This window comes from Amphiprion ocellaris, chromosome 21, assembly GCF_022539595.1.
Source record: "Amphiprion ocellaris isolate individual 3 ecotype Okinawa chromosome 21, ASM2253959v1, whole genome shotgun sequence".
Lineage (NCBI taxonomy): Eukaryota > Metazoa > Chordata > Actinopteri > Pomacentridae > Amphiprion > Amphiprion ocellaris.
The window spans coordinates 10114832-10141246 of NC_072786.1; the positions used below are offsets into that span (position 1 = coordinate 10114832).

The 26415-nt window shown below is 39.6% G+C and overlaps 3 protein-coding genes across 4 annotated transcripts; 1 reads left to right on the forward strand and 2 right to left on the reverse strand.

Annotated features, from left to right (window-relative positions):
- Positions 1 to 227: 227 nt before the first annotated feature.
- Positions 228 to 5642, reverse strand: creld2 (cysteine-rich with EGF-like domains 2). Its single transcript, XM_023265891.3, has 10 exons — positions 5289 to 5642; positions 5033 to 5115; positions 3394 to 3504; positions 3094 to 3185; positions 2786 to 2962; positions 2596 to 2694; positions 2362 to 2445; positions 1985 to 2080; positions 1478 to 1618; positions 228 to 610 (listed from the first exon to the last, which is right to left on the reverse strand). The coding sequence occupies exons 1-10, from the start codon at positions 5433 to 5435 to the stop codon at positions 552 to 554; spliced, it is 1089 nt and encodes a 362-aa protein (XP_023121659.2). The 5' UTR covers positions 5436 to 5642; the 3' UTR covers positions 228 to 551.
- A 293-nt stretch (positions 5643 to 5935) lies between these two features.
- alg12 (ALG12 alpha-1,6-mannosyltransferase) lies at positions 5936 to 24434 on the forward strand. Of its 2 annotated transcripts, XM_055006619.1 has the most exons (11): positions 5936 to 6108; positions 7529 to 7661; positions 7758 to 7931; positions 8011 to 8205; positions 8303 to 8405; positions 8518 to 8742; positions 8937 to 9106; positions 10248 to 10323; positions 10410 to 19463; positions 20597 to 20745; positions 23939 to 24434. In XM_055006619.1, exons 1-9 carry the CDS (start codon positions 5950 to 5952, stop codon positions 10651 to 10653), a joined length of 1479 nt encoding a protein of 492 aa, XP_054862594.1. In that variant the 5' UTR covers positions 5936 to 5949; the 3' UTR covers positions 10654 to 19463; positions 20597 to 20745; positions 23939 to 24434. The 2 variants fall into 2 exon arrangements, with proteins under 2 accessions (XP_054862594.1, XP_054862593.1); XM_055006618.1 differs by having other exon boundaries at positions 20597 to 24434.
- zbed4 (zinc finger, BED-type containing 4) lies at positions 11038 to 15676 on the reverse strand. Its single transcript, XM_023265893.3, has one exon. It carries the CDS (start codon positions 15674 to 15676, stop codon positions 11903 to 11905), a length of 3774 nt encoding a protein of 1257 aa, XP_023121661.1. The 3' UTR covers positions 11038 to 11902.
- Positions 24435 to 26415: the final 1981 nt, after the last annotated feature.

Consider the following 26415-nt stretch of genomic DNA (forward strand, 5'->3'; position numbering starts at 1 on the left):
GTTCTAAGGGTAGAAGGAGATGAGTAAAAACACAAAATGTAGTTCTTTCTACATCTATTAAAGCAAAACGCCTAACTAGAAATGAAGAATGTATATATTTCCTTAGACAACAGTGCCATCCTGTGGCCATCTATCGCCACTGCAACGCTGTGTCCACCTAGTTTACTCTGCTGCAACATCCTCGATAATAAAAAAAGTACAAGAAAACATCCACATTTACACAGCTCTACGACAAATTTAACATAATTCACCTTTATTGACTATTATTTTTAAAACCTTACAACAAATAAAGACAACAAGTGGTAGTTTGGGCACACCACAGAAAAGCAACAAACAACCAGCAAACTGAGAGCATAAAATGTCTCTTGGTTTTTTTTTTTGTTTTTTTTTTTTGATTCCCTGGGCTTGTAATCCATGATCCACTGCTGGAAAATACTGCTTTTTTGTTGGTTCTAAGAGCAGCGGGTGCATTAAGTGCATGTAGTTGAGGGTTCAAAAATGAGATGTGCAGAAGTTTCCACAGTTTGATGCTGCTGGTCCCAGTTTGGACGTCAAAGTTCACCGTGTGGACTCGCTGTTGTCTCGGTGGATTCTGACTCCGCTGCTTCATCTGACGACAAATGAAAGAATGTGTTAATAGTAAAAATGTTGACTTTAACTAAAATGTTAACTTTGATATTAGGCGTCAAAACCCCAAAAGTGACCGGGTTTGAAAAGCATGTTATCTTAAAGAAAAATCACCAAATGGCAGCTTTTATCAGAGCCAGAATCTGTATAAACAGAAAGAATTGTTGGCTTTTAAATTTCTGACTGTCCTTGAACTACTCGCCTGTCATATTGAGCTCTAATGAGGGAAACTAATCAAATCTAAGCTCAAAATTGTTGTTATATTTCAACTAAAGTAGATTTTTCTGCATTTTTTAACAAAACTGGGAAGCCATTAGCAGCTCAGATGTGATCAACAGGAAAATGATAAAAATTCAGGAACTTTTCGTGTGAACTGCAGGCTGTATTTGTACAGAGCAGACAGAAGCCAAGTATAGAAACTAAATAAAAATGTAAATAGTTAATTATCTATAGGGTGTTGAGTCACCATTTGCTTTTGAAGTGTTGGTTACACCTGTGGAGACTACAAAAATGTTGATTCCAGATTTCTTTTAAAATTTGTAGAATGAATAATCAATGAAATTCAATTCATGTTTTTTGTGTGTTTGTGATTTCTGGCATCATAACGGAGTCATAGTGCTACTTGTGACGTTTCTATAGAGGTGCAGGACTTTATGTTGCAGAGGAAAATGAGCCCGGAGTGAGTAAAAATGCGACAGTATACAATGTTGTCAATTGATTTCTGATGCTAAAGTTTCCAAATTCTGCAGCAACAATGCAAAAAAACTACATTTAACCAAAACTGAATATAAAAAGCTCCTTTAGATTTCTGTAGGTGTTAAAAACGAGTAAGATTGGTCCTCAAACCCACCTTGCTGTGGTGTTTGGACACATTCTCCATCTTTCTCCTCGTAGCCGCTGGAGCAGATGCATGTGAAGCTGCCTTTGTTGTTGACACAGACCTCGTGCTCCTTCGTGCAAACTGGCTCCGGCTGAGAACACTCGTCGATATCTGCGGATCATAAAACACAACACTCAGAAGACAATCAGACTACATTTGTCTAATTTACTGATGACATTCTGCATCTTACTGCACAGAAGACATGTTTGAATTCTCTGTGCTACTGTTTCCATAGAGATGCAGGACTTTATATTGCAGTAAAAAACGAGCCCACGGTGAGTAAAAATGTGACAGAGACAGAAAATGTCCAGAAACTGCTGCTTGGAGTTCAGAGGGTCTTCTATAAGTGATGTAAACCCACTCTACATAAAATTGAGACTTGGCATTTGAAATTAATATCCATGACTTTATTGCAACACTGAAGGAAAATCAAACAAGACATGCAGCCCTTTGAACAGTTAATAATTTACATCGTACCTGTGCAGGTGCCCTCAGTGTCTTGGTATCCGCTGGCACACGACTGACACTTATCAGGACCAGCGGCGGTGCAGCCGGAGCAAACTTTGTCACAGGCTTTTAGAGACAAACGCACACAGAAAATGATTCTATTAGATTAATATCACTCTTTGGACAAACGGTAATGAGATGATCTGGTGTAAAACATGATGCATTTCAGATACTTTATGGTGGATATGGTCATTGGATTAAACATACTGAGGATAATATGCATATTAAAATATACCCTCAGCTCTCTTAACTTCACTGCACTTTGTTGTTTCTAATGGTTACAGACAAAAAGGTGGTGCAAACAGAGTAATGAGGTGACGCCTACATCGAACTGTACGTTCTCGTACCTTTGCAGGAATATGAGCCTTCTGTGTTCAGACAGTATTGATCTTCGTTACACGATGAAGGGTCTTTGGAGCATTCATTCACATCTGTAACACAAAATAAGTCTGCAGTTTTGCATGAAAATAGCTTTGATTACTGATTATCAAAGGACTAAATAATCATTTTCTGCTCGGCCAATCATTTTTCATTTCTAAAGCCTTCGTAGCCATATGCAGAGTGACTACCAGAGCTCTTACCAACACAAGCTTCCTGGTCGTCCTCCTCCCAGCCGTCTTTACACTCATCACAGTCCTGATGTGTTCCTCCAGTGCAGGTCTTGCAAGACGAGTGACATTCTGCAAAAGGAAGTGAAGCCCAAGTTCACAATCCCAACACATTTACTAATCATCTCTCTGTTTAATAAACTGTATGTGCACTGAACTTTACCTGTGCACAGAGAGAAGGTGTCGTTCCTCACTTCGTTGTAGTATCCTTCCCTGCAGTCCAGACAGAACTCTCCTGTATAACCGTTATCACAGCTGCACTTCCCATCTCCTCCTCGAGTCCCGTCACCATCACACCTCCCATTTCCATGACAAGGTGTCTCAGAGCCGCCCACGCAGTCTTAAAAGAGTGAGTAAATATAAAAAACACAAGTCTCACTACACATCCTCTTGGATTAAAAATACAGAACGTGTTATTTTCAGCTATATGTAGCCATAAACAGAACCAGCGCTGGATAAAATGTTCCTCACCATTACAGTCGAGTCCAAATGTTCCCTTTGGACAGCACACTTTAATAGTCTCAATGCAGAACCACTTGTGTAGATCAGGATGTTTGGTTTTCCTGCATTGCAACAGGAAACACAACAGGAAAAGACGAGGGTTACCACATTTTAACAAATGACACCAACATTCTCTCAGTGCACTGAATCATCTGTCTTTTTGTTGTAAAAGTTGTGATATATAATGACGTAGTGTTTAAATCCAGTCAACTTGTTACTCGCCATATTCATAGTGAAACTTAGACAATATTTGCATAAACCAACACCCACCTCTTGAACCACCAAGTCTCAAAATGCTCTTCGTGCTCTTCTACCATTCGGTTGCACTCGAAGCTGCTGCTCTCACACAGATCCTCCACGATCTCCATCAGACGGATCTCACTGTGGAACAAGAGACAGACACTATTAACAAACAGGACATAGCAATAGGAAATCAAAAGGGAAGAGGTAGAAATAACCGTCACCACAGAAACCATATCATAGCGAAGGAAGGATCGAAGTTTATCTGTGTATCAAAGTTTATCTGTGTATGTGTGTGTGTGTGTGTTTCAGATAAGTACATGAACCTACCCAACATTTACGCACATTTGTATAATGTCAAACCAACTTCTATGCTTCTTAAGAGTTGGGGAGAAAGCAACAGAATTTCTCTTTTTGGTTCTTAAAGATGTTTCACCTTTCATCCAAGAAGATAAACTAACTGACTGAGAGTCCCAGACAAATATTATGACCCCAAACTCACACAGTTAATGGCTCAATAGTGAGCAAGACTTCCTCGAAGTGATAATGTTCATGAAACTGTCAGCTCAGGGATGTCTCAGCATGTTTATGGAAATACCCATCACCACAGAAATCATGTCATAAAGAAGGAAGTATTGGGTTTTGTCTGATATGAATCTATGCAGAAGATATCTTATGCATTTGCACACATTTGTATAATGTCAAACCGACTTCTACAATGTTTCACCTTTCATCCAACAGGCTTCTTTAGTTCTAACTAACTGACTGGGAGTCCCAACTCACATAGTTCATGGCTCAATAGTTACCAAAGCCTCAAATGACTCGAGATGTTAATGCTTGTAAAACTGCTCGGTGAGGGATGACTCAAGCTGCTAATAGCGGTGAAACACTCTGGAGAGAAAGCTGAAGACTGCATTATAAATATGTTAGCCAACATGTTTAGTTTCCATCGGATAAATGGAAAGGAGTGCCTGTCTGAAAGGTACTCATGGTATGTCTGAACAAAGCCATGTGGAACATTTAACTGTGACCTATGTGTGAAAGATAGAATACAGTAACTTTAAGGGACTAAACAAGCAAAAAGTATGTATCTAATATCTGAAAAGGACCATAGATGAGTTGCTTCACTCCTCTCTCAAACCACCTGTCCTCAAAAGAATGTCCCTTTCCTTGGTTTATTTCAGTTTTAGAGGGGAATGAAAGAAGCAGTCTATGTCAGACTGGATCAGCCATCTCTATAAACAGGGCAGGCGACCCACAATGCCACTTATCAGGTACTTATCATGCAGTCTTGAGATGCCTTTCTCACTGCCAGGACCTTAATGCATCCCTCACCTGGTCGTTTCATGATTATTCACACCTTGACGCATGTGAGTCTTTGTTCATGTGAGTTGGGGGTGAGATATGTATCAGCATGAACTAAATACCCTTGTGGATAGGAAGTGAAAAATCCTAAAGAACCAAACATGGGAAACAGATATTGAGATTCGACATATTCATGCAAATGCATGGTTACTTGTGAGTGGATTCAAGTGCACACTGCTTATCTGAAACTTCTGACTTAACGAGTCCAACAGGCTGCAGCTCTGGTGCAAAACAAACAGCTCAGATGACCTGATCTGTGGCAGGATGACCTGTAGTTTGGACTGAACAGGACAATCTGTCTCACCTTGTCTCATATTTAGACAGTTTCCTCTCCTCCCAGGCTGTGTTTCCTCCTCCAAAATTCTGCTTGGCTGTTCTCTCAAAGCCCTGAAACACACAAAAAAACTAGGTCAGCTTTGTACAAAAAGAAAAATGGAAGACACTGCATTAATTAAAGACATTGCAAGCATTGCTAACATACTATATGAGGCAAAAAATGCCCAATTATGTCACTAAAATGAAAAACAACACCAGTTAGAGGTTTGGAAAAGCTCTCTGACCTTGCTGAAGTTGTCAGTGATTTTCTGGCAGGTGGTGCAGGCGCTTATTAAATCTCTTTTGGCGTCGGAGACTTGAAAAAGTAAAACAAGAGTTACACAAGACAATAGCCTGAGGAGCCGCAGCAGCTCCAGACCGGTGGGCAGCATCTCAGCCGATCAGTCCAGTTTCATAGCAGGACGCACGTTTCAGCCACTCGAAAGCAAGATTCCCTCTAAACCTAAAGTTCTACAAAGGTAGGACACATCTAAACTAGGCGCTCTTACCATTAAAGACAAGCAGCGTTATCTACGCAAAGCGTAACAAAGTAGTATTTACATGCCGGCTGTTGGAAAAAAAAAAAACGATGCGGTTCTAGTTTTCCGCGTCAGCCTCTCAGTCGAATTGTGGCTTGTGATGATTGGCTGTGAGCGCCTGTCAATCAAATGTGCAGCCAATAACAGGCCGCCACGCGCGGGACAAAGAAAATACGTGGAAAATTCAAGAAGCTGTACTGTTATATTTAAAATATTTTCATTTTCCATTTTCAATTTAGCATTTCATTGAATTCAGACACAGTATTCTAATTCATTTACCCGTAAAAAAATTAATATGTGATATAAAAACATATGGTTTAGTTCGCTTCCTGTGGTGACCGGAAGTGAAAAGAGGCTTTCAGCTGTCATGGCTGAAAAGAGGACTGTTTTGGGGCTGCCACTGCTGTTTCTTTTGATTTCTGTGGCTCTCTTGCATTTATTAATTTGTCCGTTCACCAAAGTTGAAGAGAGCTTTAATTTACAAGCGACACACGACATTTTGTACCACAGACTTGACTTGGACAAGGTAAGCAGAGGTTACATGCAGACATATGATGTGCTAATAGGCTAACTGGGCAAGCCAAGAAACATCAACTTTCAGGGAACATTTAGGGAACGCTCCTGTAGGTTTGTAGAAAATTTCCGTTTTCTGCGCAGTGATTATAACAAAGTGCGACTTTCCTCTAAAATTCTACAAAAATAATCTTCACGAAAAACAAAATGTCATCTAGCATTTGTAGAGGAGGGAATTGTTTGAATATTAAAAATCACAGCAGTCTCAAACGAGTAAATAGAAGCTACAATCCGCAAAAGTCACCCTTAATTTACTTTAAAGCAAAGTCACGACTATTTATATAGCACATTTAAAACAGGAGTATTTGCTTTTTAGTGAAAAATATTACTAATTGTCATTACAAAGTAATTTTGGGAGTGAATTTATCAAAAATATTTTACATATTAAGGCTTAAAACCTGACAAAAAAAATTGAATTGATAAAATATAGCTTTACCTGACAAGAATAAATGTTAGTGTTAATACCTGACTAATTTAAATATTACAGCCAAGACCCTATGATATTGAACTTATTGAGATTAGCTAATTTTGAACTGATGTTATAATCTTACAAAGTTATGTATGAAAGTCCAACTAATTCATGGATTCTCTGGATCACCTATTAGTAAGCTTTGTTTTTATTTTCTGTGTATTATTTTGTGTGTTATGTTGGTTTGCTTCATTTTGTTTTATTTTTTTTTTATTTTTTTTAATAAGCAGTGTTTGGATTTCATGAGTTTTCCATGTATAGTTTTGTAGGGTTTTATTTTGTCATTTTTCTGGCAGATCTCCATAAGTGTAGGTTAAAAAAAATAAACAAAAACTGTACTGATAGCTGGAAAAATGTTGAATGTCGGCCACAGTTCCTCTATGTAGACAAGTGGTCCTAAACCATACCAGCAAAAAGCCCTACGCAGCATAACAGAGCCACTGGATCCTTTTAGTATTGAGGTCAAGGGTTCAGGTTTTTCCTTTAATTTGTCAAGCATATTTTTATATCATGCTATAGTATGTTGGCTTATGTACTGTTACAACACATACATACTGTGTTTGTTCTCTATAATAAGCTGATGTTTGTCATACTTGTATACGCAATACCAAAAGAACTAAGAAAGCAGCAGAAATCTTGTCTTTAAAATCTGTTAATCAGCTGTTTTGGAGCATTTGATGTCATCACATGATCCTCATCAGCAGTTTGTCTCAGTGACAACACTCGCCTTTTAAAGATCATGTAATATAACTGAAAGTCACTAATTGCAAGATATGACATACTTTGTCAACAGCTGTTTCCAAGGTTGAGACAGAGCTTTGAAAATCAGGTGAAAAAAACATCCTCTGTATCATTCTGATCGTGTCAGTGTTGAGAATCAATGAAGAGCTTTTTGTCTTTTCAGTATGACCATCATGAATTCCCCGGTGTGGTGCCGCGCACTTTCCTCGGCCCGTTGTTCCTCTCCACGCTCTCCTCCCCTGTTGTTTTTCTGTCCTCTCTGCTGGATGCACCAAAGTTCTACACACAGCTCATAGGTAAAAGAACATAATATTAATAGTAATATTTCTTAAGCCACTTATATGTTAAAATCAGGTCAATTTGATGTTTAATGCGTTTTGTTTTCTGTGCAGTCAGAGCTTCTCTGGGAGTTTGTGTTATCGGTGCACTATGGCACATGCAGAGAGAAGTGAGGAGGCAGTTTGGCTCCACAGTTGCCACCCTTTTCTGTCTGACGTGCGCTTCTCAGTTTCACCTGATGTTCTACAGCACAAGGACTCTCCCCAATGTATTTGCACTTCCAATAGGTAACAATCACTTCCTATTTCCTGACATCTTTTTTTGGGAAGAAGTAACAGAAGCATAACAGTAAATTACTCTTTCCAGTTCTTGTAGCGTTCACATCGTGGATGGCTCAGAAACACGGCCGGTTCATCAGCCTCTCTGCTTTGGTCATCATTGTGTTCCGCTCAGAGCTCTGCATCTTCTTAGGCCTCATGTTACTCATATCACTGCTGAGCAGGAGGCTGGGGCTGCTGCAGATGCTGTACTGCGCTGCTCCTGCTGGGATCTTGTCGCTGGGTTAGTGATTACTCAGTAGATTTGTTAATTATACATGATGTCAGTGACTAATGGATTTGTATGTGACAAAGGTTTTTATTTTGTTCGTCTTCTTCAGCTTTGACGGTTGCTGTTGATACTTTCTTTTGGAGGAAGCCTCTGTGGCCTGAAGGGCAGGTTTTATGGTACAACACTATTCTTAACAAAAGCTCCAACTGGGGAATATCCTTTCATTTACTCAAGTAAACTCCCTATTATCACATGTGCATTTACTTTTTGTTAATTCACTGTCACTGCAAATTATACAGTTCTCCTTGACTCCTCTCCCCAGTAAACTTCTCCCTTTCTCTGGTACTTCTACTCGGCGGTACCTCGTGCTCTGGGCTGCACGCTGCTCTTCGTCCCTCTCGGCCTCCTCGACAAGAGAATGAGGCTTCTGCTGCTGCCCACGGTCGGCTTCATTCTCATCTACTCGGCGCTGCCCCACAAGGAGCTGCGTTTCATCATTTACACTTTCCCTGTGCTCAGCTTGGTGGCTGCACGAGGCTGTTCTTTCATGTAAGTTGAAATGTAAAAACACAGTGTTTTCAGATTTAAAAAAAGGTCACTTTTATCACTTTGCAGACAAAATATGACTTTTGGAATAGAAAACAAGCCGTAGAAGATGAGCAAATTTTCTTCTTAAAATTGATCCTGAATGCTTTTGTTATGACCATTAACACTAGTATTTTTTTTCTTTCCTCGTGCTTTAGTTTGTGCAACTACCAGAAGTCCTGGATGTATAAGCTGGGCTCTGCAGTTGTGGTCGGCCAGCTGTTGACCAATGCACTTTACTCTAGTATTTGCCTCCAAGTTTCTCACCACAACTACCCTGGAGGCAGAGGGATGCAGGAACTACACCAGATGCTGCCACACACAGCAGGTTGGAATCACCTCCAGCTCATCTGCATTTGCACAGAGCTCCTCAGAGAATTAGTCATATTACAAATAACATTTAACATCAGTGATAGAAGAAGTATTCAGATATTTTACTCAAATGAAAGTAGCAATACCACAACCTAAACATATTTGGTTACAAGTAAAGGTTTTACATTCCCAGTCCTGCAGATATTAACAGTGAAATGCACTCAAAGTATAAAAGAAATGGGCACATTTTATGTTATTGTATTGAATTATTACTGAACATCGAAACTGTCTCAGATAGAACTGATTTAACTCATTTTATATAATGGCAGGTAACTGAATTTACAGTTTAACAATTCATATCATATACATATGTTTTTAAATTCTAATATTCTGAAAAGCAACTACATATTTTCTGATAAATGTAGTGAAGTGAAACCAGAATACTGCCCTGTAAAATATAGTTGAGGTAGAAAGTAGCACAAAGTTGAAATACTTGGTTTTGTACTTTATACTACTGTTCAATATGTATTGAAAATGTGTGAAATGTGAACTACAGTGGTGGAGAAAAGTTTTCGGACACCCCATACATTTGTCAAATATTGCATTAAGAATCGCTTTTAGGTGCACACTTCAAGTGCATTTTCTTTTAGTACAATCACAGCTGCAATACTGTACAAATCCTAAAAAAGCCATTTAATAACTTAAAATTGACTGGTTCTATAAAAATAAAAAAACTGAGTATTGGGTCATTGTGGTAGAATTTAGTTTTTCTTGTAAACAATAAACAAAAAAAAAACATCATTTGTATTTGTTTGTGTCTAATGCAGCTAACACTTTTGAAACACAAGGTTTTTCCACAAATATTTCATGATATTTGAGATTGTGTAAAATTTTAAGGGTGTCCGAAAATATTCTCCCACCACTGTAATATTCAATTTAATTTGGTTTATTAGTTTGTGGAAGATATTTGAAATATAGTGTTAAATCTGTAATCACCAATATACCCTATGTTTGTTTAGGAGACAAGAACTTCTGCTTTCTTTCTCAATTTCAGTGTAGGATTATAATTATACAAAATATTTAGAAAAATGTGCAGAAGAAATTCAGATTACCCACTGAAATATACTTAGATTGCTGTTTTTTCCTCTTAACTGCAGATGTCTTGCTTCATATTGACACCTTTGCTGCTGAAACTGGAGTATCACGCTTCTTAGAGCAAAACAGAAACTGGAGGTTGGTGTGTTTTTCTGAAGATTTTGACCTGAAGTGGGCCCCATATTTTAAGGTTTTGTAATGCTTGTTCTTATTTTCTTTAACAGATATGACAAAAGAGAGGACTTGAGCCCCACAAGTCCTGAGATCAAAATGTACTCACACCTACTGATGGAGGCTAACGTTACAAAGATACAGCTGCTGCATTACACCCACCAGCCTCTGGCCTTTATAGAAGGCTTCAGCAACATCGCCTTCGATTTGCTTCACTTTCCACCTGTCAGGGTGCGTTTGGAGAGAAAAACTGTACTGATGGAGAGAAAGACTGAAGTCAGGTTGCCTAAAGAGTGACTCTAACAGGAATGTGTTGTGTTTTTTAGTGACCAAAAGATAAGAGAACATTTGACAAAGATGGGTGTTTCTACTGGTATCACATTCCTACACAAATATTGAGTTTTGCTTCTGCAGCAGATCGGCATGTTATATTTATACTGTCAGGCATCTTTTGTGATGCAAAGGAAACGAGTTAGCATTCTCAAGCTTTATCATGCATAATTCTTTACCTCAGAGTATGCTCTGTATATTTTGTAGATTTCCTAAATCAAAAAAGCTGTGACCACTTGGGAAAACATGAACTACTAAGTAAAACATCTGGATTCTTGTACTTAGAACAATTTTCAACACAAATCTCCAAGTTTTGTACAATAAAAATAGCTAAAAATAAACCGCCTGGAATGTTGTATAAGGAAAACCTTTATTTACAAATGACCACAAAATTTGCATTTTTCCAGTCTCAATCCTAAAACATTTATCAAATTAGGTTCAGAAGTCATTTAATATAAAAATGTACAGTACATTGTTTTACTCAATAATAAACCCATAATTTAATCCCCTGGACATAAACTTAAATTGTGCTTAAGAGACAAATTGTATATTCCAAACAACCCCCTTATTCTGAAAATACAGCAATATTATACATGATCTTATTAAAAACATTTCAGCAAGTAAAAAAAAAAGAGAAAAAAATCTATTTCTAAATGACAGTACCATGAGCCACAAGTTCACAATGAAAATTAAATAACATTAACTTAAAATATCTTTCTGTCACAGCATTTTATTTTTGGGCCATGTTTTCATCCAGAAAACAACGCTGCATCTATCTTTAATCCATAACAATCAAAAGAAGAAAAAAAAAGCATCCTGACATGATCTGCGCAATTTTTTAACAATATTTACAGCATCATTTTTGACCTGAAGTAGTTTTGGATAAGGCACAAGGAGAGAGTAGACAGAAAACATTAAAAAAAAAACCAAAAAAAAAACCATCAATTTACAAGCAAACACATAATCACCAACCCCTACAGCTAGAAAAAAACCCTCCCTCCCTGATAACACTTCTGAGACTTTTCATCACAACAGCTCCAAAGTGTTTAACAGTAGTACACAGAATACAATAAAACCTCAATCTGGCCTTTTGCATTGAGAATCAATCAGTGTATAAATTGATATTTTACATTTTTGCCCAACAGAAAACCCCCCATTTCACAGCTATGCAACTTGGTCCTTGATAAAGGGTTTTCAAGTTAATCCTCAATAGTAATCAGTACTGAAAATAAATCAAAGGGAGGTTGACCTTGAGGAACAGCAGACCCTCCATGTTGTCCAGCAAAGGCCTGGGTTGATTTAGAGCACAGTTGACACTCGCTGTGCTGAACAGTGTCTCCGCTGGGACGATGCTGGGAGGACAGCCCACGTAACGGGCAGCTACTTTGGCAAGATCAGGCCACAGGAACTTTTTCAAGTTCCAATAGTCGAGGGGGTCACAGCTTTGATCAAGTATGTCTTCCTCAAGGTACTCCAGCACTGCCATCTCTGGGGACTTTGGCTTCTCCTCGTGTTTTACCTTAGGCCTGATGTCAGGCATTAGGGACCAGATGTTGTCCTTGTCTGGGTGGGAGGTGCTGGATGAAACGGCCGCCTCATTGCAGCCATTGGGCAGCAGAGGCTTAGCTGCATCTGAGGTAGAAGAGTCCAGCTCCTGGATCAGATCCTGTTTACATCGCTCGGCTTCTTCCTCCGTGAACAGCGACGTTTTGTATCGTGGGTCCAGCATGGTCGCCCAGGTGTACCGCGGGTCATGCAGAATTGCAGACATTCTGCTCACCAGGGCTTCCTGTAGAGACTTGAGCATGGTGTCAATGCCCACGGTCTCATCAAACAGCAGGTCTATTTTTCTGTTGAGGATGTGAATGAGTGGTATCACTTGTCCCAGAGTGGCAGTGCGGTTGCTCATCTCCCTGCAGGCGACTTCAAACGGTTTCAGTGCATTGCAGACCGACAGCATCACCTCCCACTGGTCGCAGCTGATAATTTCCCTGAAATTGCACTCGATGGACATCTCGTCGATGGCTATCTTTTGCTCCACCAGCCGCTCCAGCATGAAAAACGACGTCACCCACTTGGAAGGAACGTCCTGAATCAGCTGGTTCTCTGGCAGCTGGTGGACCCTCTGGAGCTCAGCCAGCTTCTCCTTGGCCTTTGCCGAACGGTGCACACGTTCACAGATCTTTCGTGCAATACTCAGAAGGTTCTGAACCAGTCTCTGGCTCTTTATGGCTTCACTTACAATGAGGTCTATGGTGTGCCCAAAACACTGCATGGTGACGTGGCCGTGGTCCTCCAAGGTGTTACTGATGGTGTTATTATCAGTGACAGTGAACCCTTTTCTCAGCCCTGATGAGGTGATCCAAGAATCCCACAGATACTCAAGCTGCTTTGGGATGTCATGCATATCGTGATCACAGTCTATTTGTGAGACATTTAGGAGAGCGGAACAGTGAAAGTCTTGACCTTGGGGTCTGACACTTGACTCGTACGCCGCCCAGTGGGCAGTAAGGGTCAGGTATTCCCTTGTCTGGCTACTGACCCAAATACTTGTTGTGAAGTGGACAACACCACCTTCAGCCTCTTTCAGGTGGGTGAGCACGACATCCTTCACCCTTTCGTACATATCTGGTATGGCAGTGCTGGTAAAGAAAGAAGAAGATGGTAGAGAATACTGAGGCTGGAGGTACTCTAGCAGTCTGTTCAGTCCAGCATTCTCCACCAAAGCTGATGGCTGAAGATCCAGTGCGAGCATTTCTGCGAGAAGTTTGGTGATTTTTTTGGCAACCGGGTGGTGTTCATCGAACCTCTCACGGCTCTGTTCGGGTTCATAAACAGAACTGTCCATGAGCTCTTGTTTAACGTGAATTTCAGCAGACGGCACATCACCTGAGATAGTATTGTTACTGTCAAGAACATGTCCATGAAACCTCTGCATGTGCCTAAAGAGGCAGCTTGTGCCGAGGTTCGTAGTCTTTTTGCCTCTGCTAATTGTGCGGCTACAGTGCAAACAAACCACCTTTGTAGGGTCAGTAGGTGAAATGGAGAAATGGTTCCACAGTTTTGACGTCTTTTTACTGAAAACAGGGAGGGTTGGGGGTTTTTTCTCACTGGCAGGGCTCTCAGTTTCTTTGGCTGAAACTGTATCCGTTGTGGTGAGACTGGCGTAGGGATGAGGGGAGGATTCCTTGTCGTCTGTGCTTTTTTGGCTTTTGAGGACGTCCGGGTGACGTCTCATGAGATGCCTCATCAGACAGCTTGTACCAAAATCGCCCCGCTTCCCCCGACTGATGACACATGGACAGTAACGGCACAGTGCTTTTAACTGGTCAACTGGTGACACTATGAAATGGTGCCACACTTCGGATTTCACCCGTTTCATGATCTTTTTGTTTTGCTGGAAAACTGAATGATCCTGACTGAGGCCGGGGCCTTGGGAGAGGTCGCACGGTGAGGAAGTCAGGGGTGTATCCTCCCCCTGAGTTTTGAAGGAGAGGTTGAGGGAGGACTCCTGCCCTGAGAGATGCATCACCTCATCAGATTCCTCCTTTATGTCCATGCTTTCCTCCATGCTTTGGGGTAGTTCGTCTGATATGGTGTCTGGCGAGGATGGAAGAAGGGGTGATTCTTTTTTAGCTTCCAGTGGATCCTGTAGCTGTGTGCGTGATAAAAGGGAGGGCGGGTTTGTGTAGGGTAGGGGAATGTGGTTGCCCTGTCCATTTTCCTCAATTACAACCTCTTTGTGGGCTCTCCACATATGACGAATGAGACAGCTTGTCCCTAGATCCTTCCCATTTTTACCCCTACTGAACTCATTCATGCAATGGATGCATACTGCTTTGGAATTGTCAGCAGGCGACAGGTAGAAATGTTTCCATACAGCCGACCTGCGACGGGAACTAGAGCTTTTTGGGGTCCCTGGAAGACGCTCGGGACCTGCGTCCGACACGACGTCTTCGAGGTTGTTTTCATTGGAATGTGAGGATGAGAGCGCGCTGCAAACAGTGTCGGTATTGGTGTATGGTTCTAGTTTTGGTTCGACTTTGGGTAACACTTCTTTGGATGACATGTCTGAATTCTCAGCTGAGGAGGTGGACGGTGAAGTGTTCTTTGAGGCAGAAGTAATGACGCTATTTGTCAAGTCTCCATTTTTTGGTGAGTTTGGGGAGGGAGGTATCAAGGATGAGGCGAAGGAGCTAGTCAGGTGATTTGAGGATGCGTCTGCTCCGTCTTGTAAAAGCACAGTGGGGTGAGCCCTTCGTACATGCCTCATTAAACAACTGGTACTGAGGTCTTTTTCATTCTTACCCCGGCTGAACTCTTTCATGCAGTATAAACAGATTGCTTTGGTACTGTCTCGTGGCGATATGCAGAAATGATTCCATGCAGGAGATTTTTTCCTCGGGTTTGTATGACTCCTCATAGATGACAAAAGGCTCTGAGTGACAGCGTCCATGGCAACATCATAAAGGGTGCTTGTGTATCCACTTAGTAAATTGCTATAGTCATCACAATCTCTAGTTACAAAAGGGCCAACTGAGCTACCAAATGCCAGCCTTTCATCATCCTGCATGTCGTCCTCCAGTCCATTTGCATCCCCAGTCTCCTCTTTGACACTAAAGTCATTGCCATTTTCATAGCTGTCATTCTCTGCGTTTCCATCAGTATCGGTATTTAGGATTTCGTCTGAAAGACTGGGAGAAGCTGGATCAGTCTTACTTGCTTTGTCTGACTCCAACTGTGTGTCAACCTGAGAAGATAAATGAAAACAAGGGAAGGGGTCTTTATCCAGTGTTAGTGAGGAGCAAGCAGGTGACTTTGCATCCGCAGTGTCGTGGGGAGTAATGCTGTAGGATTTGAACACGTAGCCATCCTGCCCCTCAATTGTCAGGCAGGTCCCCTTTGCCTCTCTTTTTTTGCTTTCTATGGAGCCATTAGGTTCACTGATCATGTCCTCACTCATGTGAGAAACCTCTTCTTCCCCATCCATGGCAGCAGCCCAAGGGTTTCTGTAGAATAGTCAGGTCTGCGTTGTCAAACGAGATCACTTATTTCAGGTGCAGTCATCGATACAGCAGTTCTCAAGCAGGTGTTGTGATGTGTGTGTTTCTGTCCGGGACACAAGGCGCCTGCCTGTCCCTCTCCATTTATGACTGAAGTCTTTACACTTCTCTGCACACGACCTAGAGACAGGAAGAGGGAGAACACACATTAGGAAATGTATTCTGGAAAGTAAATAAGATTACATAAAGAGGTGATACAGGTGCTGTTTAGCTTTCATTCATTAAAACTGATCTACTCGGTCTGACAAATCTCAATTTACCAACAATACTGACCACTTTGACTGTCATTTGAAAGCAACTTTTTGGTAATAAACATCGAAATGTTAGAATTTGCAAGATAACAAGCATCACCAAAAGACAACTTTTTGCTGGGAGGTTCATCCAGTCCTTGATGCACCTCTGCAGTATCTGGACCCACTTCCTGCATTACGGCTTTCATATGCAAGGAAACAACCTGAGAAATATTAATCATCCATCCTGAACAAAGCTTCTTCCAAGGAACCACTGCTCAGTTCAGTTAGCCTTCTGAATTGCTCATCCTGAGCTTCCACTTAAAATTCTCCTTCTCACCACTCTCTAGAACTGACACCCTTTTCATTATAACTGGAATGCCTACTGAAGAAATATGCACAATACTACAATGTTAGTTTATTTATATGACCTAATACAACACTGAAAGATGCAACTTTCTTTACTAAGTACAGTAACCGTCACATGGTGCACTAGATATCCACACATCCATGTGGCTTTAAACTTGAATGTACTCCAAGTATATTAGTGTATAGAAATGTTTTTCTGATGTTTAGATCTTGAGTTAATAATCACTGAAGTCAACAAACATATTATATATGTATATTTCAGTGACTCACTTTTGAGTCTACTAATCTAGAATGTAATAATATATACATATATTGGTATCGAGACCTTACTAGTCAACAGCATGTGAATGATGATCTGCTATAATGCAGTTAAGTCCACATATTTACTCCGTTGCTATATTTGTTTGATACACCAAGCTAAATCTTATTGCACACCAACACAGCAGCATTGTGATAAATTTTGACTTCACTTTTTTTATTTTAGTTTGGGTTTGTCTTGGCTTGCTGCACATGATGAAAGAGGAATGAATATGCCGTGTGTTTATTTTGCTAGCAAATCTCGGTGTGTTCTAACTGGAGACACACCACAATCAGGTCAAATGCGGTCTGTTGGGGAACAACTAGTGCCTCATTTTGCACTTCATGCTTAGTCTATGTATAACTATGGACCAGTAGCACCAAGATCAAGCATTATTTGCAAATAAATATGGGAAAATATTGAAACAACATTCTTTAACTACCAAACTCGTGTATTTCTTCACAGTAATATGGTATGCGTTTATGTAAATGTAAGAACACAAGCCTAAGAGTACTACTCCAATGCAAACCGGTCTAACGTGTAGTAATCAATAATAAATGGTAGGAATATAAACAAGGAAAGTGATCGATTACTTCAAAGTAAGCGTATGAATGTGGAAAAGGATAATCAATTGTGTAGCTAATTATTAATACATGATTTGCTTTACAACGCTTCCCAAGTGAGCACTGACAGTTTTTCCGGGTTTGGCTTAAGAGCTAGCCAGGAAGATGCGAGAGGACAGCAGAAAATAGCCACCGCTGCTTAGCTTTCATCTCCACACACACACACACACACAACTTATAAATGGGGATTTACACACCAGCTTTCGAGTTACAGTGAACAAAAGCTAACACACAACGTGGAACCCAACCGACCCACATATAACAATATAACGAAACGTTGCTGCCAGCTGCGCTACACCATCAGTAAACACCACGGTGGCTATCCTGGTGCTAACCGGGCTAGCCGCACTGCTAATACACAGACACACACAAAAACAACACGCAGGTACAACACTCGTGTCACATGGGTTCGTAGCTCAAATACTCACGACTACACAACTCCCACGAATGCCCCGTTTAGGTTAAAACGGCCGAAGAGACGCGTGTAGTAAATCTCGGACCGCACCACGGCTGCTAACTGGTTAGCTGCCAGCTAGGCCACAAACAGGACATACTAGCTAACCTGGCGAGGCAGAACCCAGCCGTGGCAACACACGAACCACACGGGATCCGAATCGGAGCAGCACTCTCCACGACGTCCCGGCCACATTAAGCCCTCCATGCACACGTACCCGAGCCCGGCGCACTTACTGTGAAGTCTGGCGGCATGAACGCTGGGTTTCGGCTCCTAAACAGTTAAATATGACACATTTGATTGATCCGGAGGGGGGTTCACTTTGTTGCTTTTGTCTCCTGGTTTGCTCGCAGTTCGGCCAGAGCAGCTCCACACAGCGTCGGACGGAAGGAACATGTTTTAATGATGTCACCGGGCACCGGGGCTTCAGCGCGGTACGGGTAATAAATCTAAGTATCAAATTACATAACACAGAGCTTTACGTTGATTTTTCTCACATTAAAACACTATTCTGTAGGACTGATTATTAAACAGACAGATTCAGTGACCTGATGATTTATTACAAAATAGAAAATTATATTTATATTTATAATTTTTTTTTAGCTAAACAGTCGTAAATTTACATTAGAAAAATAAGACTGATGTTATGAATTAATCATGAAAAGGATTAAAAAATTTAGCTTAAGACGCTACAGTGCAATTTATGGTGTGAGTAATTTAAATATTAGGGATTAAAACCCAACAAAAATGATTTCAAATACATTACTTTACAAAATCAATACTAATGCTAAAACCCTAGAGTAATATTAATTATGGCGATGAATCCGACTAAGAACTTTAAAAATAATAATAAAAAATGTCTTTGAAAATGATCCTTTTAAAGTAAAAATATCCCTCCATATTTAAATATTACATTTATTTAATGTGTTTTATTTAATGTAAGATTTATTTCATCGCCATATTTATTTATTTCATATGTATTTTCATTCATTCACACATACATTTTTTTATTTATTGTTTTAACATTGGATCTCAACTTAAACATTGGGCACTTACTCCAAACAATGATATTATGGTCCGTGTACGGATCTGGTAATTGGATTTTCCGTTCTGAAACGGGTATTGAAAAACAAGTGGTTATTTAATTTTCGTTTTAAAATACAAAAATTAAAATTGAAATACAAGGTGTTTTTCCTTTTCATGATCAAAAAGGGATATACGATTTTTTTAAAAATGCTTTGATTTTCGTTTTATATTTAGGATAACAAGAAAGTAAAATCAGTAAGAGACAGAAACGAAAAAAGGTCAGTTTTTTCATTTTCTGAGACCGGAAGTGGTCATCAGCAAGTGTGGAGCCAAACAGAGTACGGTGCATAGACTGTATATACATTTTTTTTTTCGTTAGTTTTCATGGTCAAAATGAGAGATCAGGTGGCCGATCTTAAAATAAATCAATGTAGATTTTTTTTTTATAGAGCGTTAAAGTTTTGCGAAGCCAGGGGGCGGGACTACTTGATTGACAGTCCTGTCTGGAATGATTGACAGGTCCTATGGAGGAGGCAGCAGAAACTCTGCTCTCCTCGTTTGGATTAATTCTGATATAATAACTGTTGGTTTATTTATCGATGGAACAGCACAACATTTTCCACAGACAGTTTTCCTGCCCGTTGGCTTGTTTTAACCAGTTTTCTACCTTCGGCTGATTCTACCAGCAGACACTGAAAGGACTCTGATAGTTCAGTAAGTAAATGTTTATTTTCGTATCGGTGCCGCTTTTAATGCACTTTATATGCAGCTTTAGTGTCAGATATAATGTGTGCCATGCACTCCAGATGTTGGTGGAGTTTGTTTCAGTGTGTGTTGACCAGAGAAGAAAGTTAGCATAGTAAATATTAGCTTTAATGTTAGCGATGCTAACCGAGCTAGCTGTTCAGTTGTAGCTTGATTAAAGCTAACGTAGCATTAAGCTAAGGATGTTTGTGTTGAGTTTCATGTAAACAGCTGAAGTGTGTTGTGTTGTGTAATGTGGTTCATTAAGTTCATAAAACTATGGCTGGTTGACATTAATGTAACGTTCAGGAAAGTTAAATGTGATTAAAACAGTAACGTTAATGTTCTAGTTGTCAGTAATCAGCTTTAATTTGACACTAAAACACACTCTGATAGTTTTAAAAGACATCAGTTTCATTAATTTGTTGAAAATTGTCTCATTTGTTGTTGTGATGTTGCTGCTAATTCATTAAAAGCAGAAAAGCAGATGATCCGTGCTGAAGATACGTTTAGTTCTAGTATCAGAAGTACAAGAAGGAAAATGGAAGTTTAGTTCTGCTACATCAAAGATTTCAGGATTAAAATAACTGAGTCTTTATGCCGCAAACTTTATTTTTACAATAAAGAAATAATGAAATAATCACAGATAATAAAAATATAAATAGCCGAGAAAACCTGAGAGAATAATTTCCTGAAAAGTCTGTGAAGGAAAAGCAGCTTTTTTATCCTGAAAGATCAGAATCAGCTCCAACATCTGCATCTGACAGCATCAAGTCATCCAGAAAGAAAAGAAAAAAGAAAATGACTTCTTTCTGATCACATCTGTTCCGCTGCTCACAGGCTGCTGCTGCTCACATTCTTCACATTTATAGTCCACTTTTAAAAGTTCAGCTGACAGGTGCTCTGCTTTGGAGTGTGACGATGTTGGTGATGTGGAGAGTGAAGTTTCCGTTTCACCCACAGCGTGCTTTAGGGCAGCCGGGTCGGACTTGATGTTTGAAATACTGACCGACAGCTCAGATTTAACTGTCTGTAGTTCTGTTTTGATGGGTGTTAAACTTTCACTCAAAGCCGTCTTTAAAATAACCGCTGTCTCGTTACAGAGTGAAAGTAGCAATTCCTCCTTAAGGTCAGAGATTGCAGCATCTGAGGACCTCTTCAAAAGAAGACGTAGTTGATGAAGGCGTTCTGGAGCAGGACCAGAAAGACCACGACCAAGCAGCCTTGAGATCTTAGACAGCGTCTCCCTCAGGTGGGTGTCAACGGTGTTCACGGTCAGGTTTGTGGTAATCCTGTCAAAAAACAAAACAGAAAAAAATCTAGATTATGAATCAACATGTAACCAAAGCACTCTGTGTATAATGCCATAGTATAGGATGTAGTTCAGAAAATGTGAAAGTATAGTATACTTTTCAAGAATAACATAGTATGGCCTGTAGTTCATAGTATAGCATGTCGGCAAAAAAACCCAACTGATTATTATGTGGTTCAACAAGTGCAAAATGATAGGATGTTGCCTAAAATTGTCATGTATGCTATGTGGTTCAAAAAAATGTCATAGTGCAGTATATTGTCAAAATAGTATGTTTTTCAAGAAAATGACATCTAAAAAATGCCATAGAATAATTCATTCATTGCACAAGTAAAAGTATAGTAATTTTTAAAACTGTTCAAATTCTTATATGTTGCTAAAAAAACAACAAAAAAAACTAAAGCAAAAAAAAACGTCCTAGTAATATGTCAATTTAAAAAGCCTATAGTATAGAGTGTCGCCCAACAAACGTCATAGTATAGCATGTCGCTCTAAAAACGTCATAGTATGGCCTTTGGTCCAAAAAACGTCATAGTATAGCATGTTGCTCTAAAAATGTCATAGTATAGAATGTCGCCCAAAAAACGTCATAGTATAGCATGTCATCCAAAAAACGTCATAGTATAGCATGTCGCCCAAAAAACGTCATGGTATAGCATGTCGCCCAAAAAACGTCATAGTATAGCATGTCGTTCTTAAAACGTCATCATATAGCATGTCGCTCTAAAAATGTCATAGTATAGCATGTGGCTCAAAAAACGTCATAGTATAGCACGTCGCCCAAAAAACGTCATAGTATAGCATGTCGTCCAAAAAATGTCATAGTATAGCATGTCGCCCAAAAAACGTCATAGTATGGCATGTCACTCTAAAAACGTCATAGTATGGCATGTCGCCGAAAAAACGTCATAGTACAGCATGTCGTCCAAAAAAGTCAAAGTATAGCAAGTCGCTCTAAAAAGTCATAGTATAGCATGTCGTCCAAAAAAGTCATAGTATAGCATGTCGCTCTAAAAACGTCATAGCATAGCATGTCGCTCTAAAAACGTCATAGTATAGCATGTCGCTCTAAAAATGTCATGGTATAGTATGTCGCTCTAAAAATGTCATAGTATAGCATGTTGCTCTAAAAACGTCATCGTATAGCATGTCACTCTAAAAATGTCATAGTATAGCATGTGGCTCAAAAAACGTCATAGTATAGCATGTCGTCCAAAAAAACTCATAGTATAGCATGTCGTCCAAAAAACGTCATAGTATAGCATGTCGTCCAAAAAACGTCATCGTGTAGCATGTCGCTCTTGAAACCTCACAGTATAGCATGTCGCTCTAAAAACATCATAGCATAGCATGTCGCTCTAAAAACGTCATACTATAACATGTCGATCTGAAAACGTCATAGTACAGCATGTCACTCTAAAAACATCAAAGTATAGCCTTTGGTCCAAAAACGTCATCGTATAGCATGTCGCTCTAAAAATGTCATAGTATAGCATGTGGCTCAAAAAACGTCATAGTATAGCACGTCGCCCAAAAAACGTCATAGTATAGCATGTCGTCCAAAAAATGTCATAGTATAGCATGTCGTCCAAAAAAGTCATAGTATAGCAAGTCGCTCTAAAAACGTCATAGTATAGCATGTCGCTCTAAAAACGTCATAGCATAGCATGTCGCTCTAAAAATGTCATAGTATAGCATGTCGCTCTAAAAACGTCATAGTATAGCATGTCCTTGAAAATCGTCATAGTATAGCACGTCACTCTAAAAACGTCATAGTATAGCATGTCGCTGTAAAAACGTCATAGTATAGCATGTCGCTCTAAAAACGTCATAGTATAGCATGTCGTCCAAAAAAGTCATAGTATAGCAAGTCGCTCTAAAAACGTCATCGTATAGCATGTCGCTCTAAAAACGTCATCGTATAGCATGTCGCTCTAAAAACGTCATAGTATAGCATGTCGCTCTAAAAATGTCATAGTATAGCATGTCGCTCTAAAAACGTCATCGTATAGCATGTCACTCTAAAAATGTCATAGTATAGCATGTGGCTCAAAAAACGTCATAGTGTAGCATGTCGCTCTTGAAACCTCACAGTATGGCATGTCGCTCTAAAAACATCATAGCATAGCATGTCGCTCTAAAAACGTCATACTATAACATGTCGATCTGAAAACGTCATAGTACAGCATGTCACTCTAAAAACATCAAAGTATAGCCTTTGGTCCAAAAACGTCATAGTATAGTATGTCGCCCTAAAAACGTCATAGTATACCATGTCGCTCTAAAAACGTCATAGTATAGCACGTCACTCTAAAAACGTCATAGTATAGCATGTCGCTCTAAAAACATCATAGCATGTCGCTCTAAAAACGTCATCGTATAGCATGTCGCTCTTGAAACCTCACAGTATAGCATGTCGCTCTAAAAACGTCATAGCATAGCATGTCGCTCTAAAAACGTCATACTATAACATGTCAATCTGAAAACGTCATAGTATAGCATGTCGCCCAAAAAACGTCATAGTATAGCATGTCGCCCAAAAAACGTCAGAGTATATCCTGTCGCTCTTGAAACGTCACAGTATAGCATGCCGCTCTAAAAACGTCATAGCATAGCATGTCGCTCTTTAAAACGTCATAGTATAGCATGTCGCTCTAAAAATGTCATAGCATAGCATGTCGCTCTTTAAAACGTCATAGTATAACCTTTGGTCCAAAAAACGTCATACTATAGCATGTCGCTCTAAAAACATCATAGTATAGCCTTTGGGCCACAAAACGTTCTTTTGTCCCGGCTGTCTGAAGTAGGTGAGGAGCAACACAAAAACAGTCCAAACTCTGGTTTCCAGAGGGTTAGATGAGTATTTATTTGAAAGAGGAAGTTTACAACAACACAACATGTGAGGGGGTTAAAATCAAATGGGTGTCAGTAATTAAAAATAAATAAATAGAACTAAAAGTGAACTTCATGTTGACATTGATGGGCATTCCAACCCGGAACAAAGCAAAAGATAATCAATACGAAAAAAAAAACTCTTCCTGTTCACCTCTTCAAGCCCAAAAACACACCGCAGTAGCATCCTAAACTAAAACTACCAATGGGTTTCCTGTTTTCCTTTCTGAACAAGTCAAAGGTCCCTCTCTATCTCCCCACACATCCACCAATCACTGGAACACATCTCCAAAGTTCTGCCGGGCCAGCTCAGCTTCCCCTCAGAAGAAGTGCCGCCACCTGCCAGATGAAGGAGCCTTTTGAGAGGCAGCTGGCATCGTGATTGGACTGTACTTTGGTCTGTTCCAATCCAACTTCAGCTCCAGAGACAGCAGGCGGGACGAGTCAACGGAGGCCTGGTGGACGAAGGCATGCAGCTGAGTACAATCCAGAAAACAAGAGAGGAGGAGTGCAGCAGCCCAGAGCCAGAACAAACAGAGTATGTCTCTTAGAAAACATCATAGTATAGCCTTTGGTATGAAAAAACGGCATCATATACATCGTATATTGTACAAATAACAAGTCAAAGGAAAGAGACATACATTGTAGAATTGTAGTAATTGTGGGCTGACTGATTTACTGATTATCGGTATTTTATTTTTTACTGATTTACGGTAATAAATACATTTAAAAATGGCGCTACTTTGGCTCTGAACCTTGATCTACCTGTGGTCGCTCTGTCTTCTGGAGTGATTTGATTGGTTATACGTCACGAATAAAACTCCTTTAACTTAACATCTGTAAACAAAACAAAAACGTATCAACAAAGTTTACTGTTAGAGTTTGTGTTCTTCTAAGTTTAACTCCAAGATTTTAAATACTTTCATTTACTGCAAATGAATATCTACTCCAAATGTCTCACTAATCATCATCAGCCTTAAAAACCCACAAAACACCCCTCTATACTCGACCACACTTAGTACAGTCCGGTTCCCCCTTCTATAAATCTGCTTGGAATCTTCCACTTCCTGTTTGTCAAAGTGGCCTTCTACCTGGACAGGTTTTGTTGGAGCTCATGCAACAAACATTTTGGGTAACTGCACTTTAATATGGATGGATGACACTGAATTAGAGTCTGTTTTAATGAGACTGAGTTAAGATGTGTAGCTCTGTCATTAAATAGGAAATTATTTCTCAGAATTCACAGAGAAAAATCTGAAATGTTTGCTAGGTTAGCATCCCACATGTTCTTTGGCTCAGCTAAAGCTAACTCTCTCCAACTTCTGGATCTCTTGAGTTGCTTGTTGTTAAAATATCTTGCTGTAGGTGCTGAAGCTTAGAAAGTCTGAGATGTTTGTTCAAAATAAGCTCATTCTCAAGTCTTATGTGAACTGTCCTCTTTTCTTTTAACTTTCCTAAGTTTATTAGGAGTTACTGGAAGAGCAGCACATCCAGACTCAGTCTCATTTATGGAGAGATTAAACTTCAGTGTCATTCATTGATGTTAAAGTGCAGTTTTTCAAATGTTTATTGCACATGCTCCCGACCAAACCAGTCCAGGTGGAAGACGATGTGAAGAGAAAGCTCCAGAGGATGAATATCACACATTTACATTGGAAATAAATGTCCTTTAATTTGACATTGTCATGCAAATGATGTTCAAATCTTTGAGTGTTTTGTTGATGTTTGTTTCTAAATGTTTTTTGACACTCGGCCCCAAAGATTAAAACCTTCTACGGCTCACAAGCTGCAACAGTTCACACATTATCAACTATCATTCTTACTAAACTAAGATAAAAAGTGAAAAACTGTCTGATTCCTGCATTATGAATGTAAATCTTTTTGGTTTTTATGACAGTAAACTGAATATGTTTGGGTTTGACATTTTATAAACCAAAACAAGAAACGAATTAGTGGAGAAAACAATCAACAGATTAATGGTCAAAGAAAATGTGTTTTCCAACATATATGGCTGAATTACTCCAACATTACAAGATACATACAATTTAAATTCTATTTTATTTACATAACGCCAGTTACAGGTCAAATTGTCTCAAGACGCTTTATTTTTTACATTTTTTTTGTCATACTTAAAATATGACAAAGTAAGAAATTTAAAGCTCTTGACTAATCCAATTTATTATTTGGTTTTTAAGAGATTAATCGACAATTAAAATAACTTTCTCCACTAAAACTAATAAACATGAGGTCAAATAGAAGGAAGAGTTTTAAATACTGCAGTCCCACGACGACAAGAATAAAGTTTGTCAACAAAAAGTAAATCTGCTGGTGGATTCCATTAAAGTCCTAATAAATGATAATAAAGTGTGATACTAAAGGTTTGTGGTGCTAAAAATGTCCAAGTAAAGATATGAAGTTCAACATGTGGATGGAGGTTGATAAAAGTTGACCTCCCTTCATTTCTCTGGAGCGACTCCATGGATTTTATGGATGTTGGTTAAAGACCTGATCTTCTAGTGGTCTTCCTTCTAGTCGCTGTAAAAAGTCAGTCCATCCTGGCCGACTTCAACACCTCTTCATGACAACTTGTTCTGCCTCCGACCTGGTGGAAACTCCAGAAACTCGGGAAAACCCATGGAGACTCGAAGAACTCGTGGAGACTCGAAGAACTCGTGGAGACTCGAAAAACTCGTCGGGCGGGGGAAGGTGTGGTGGGCG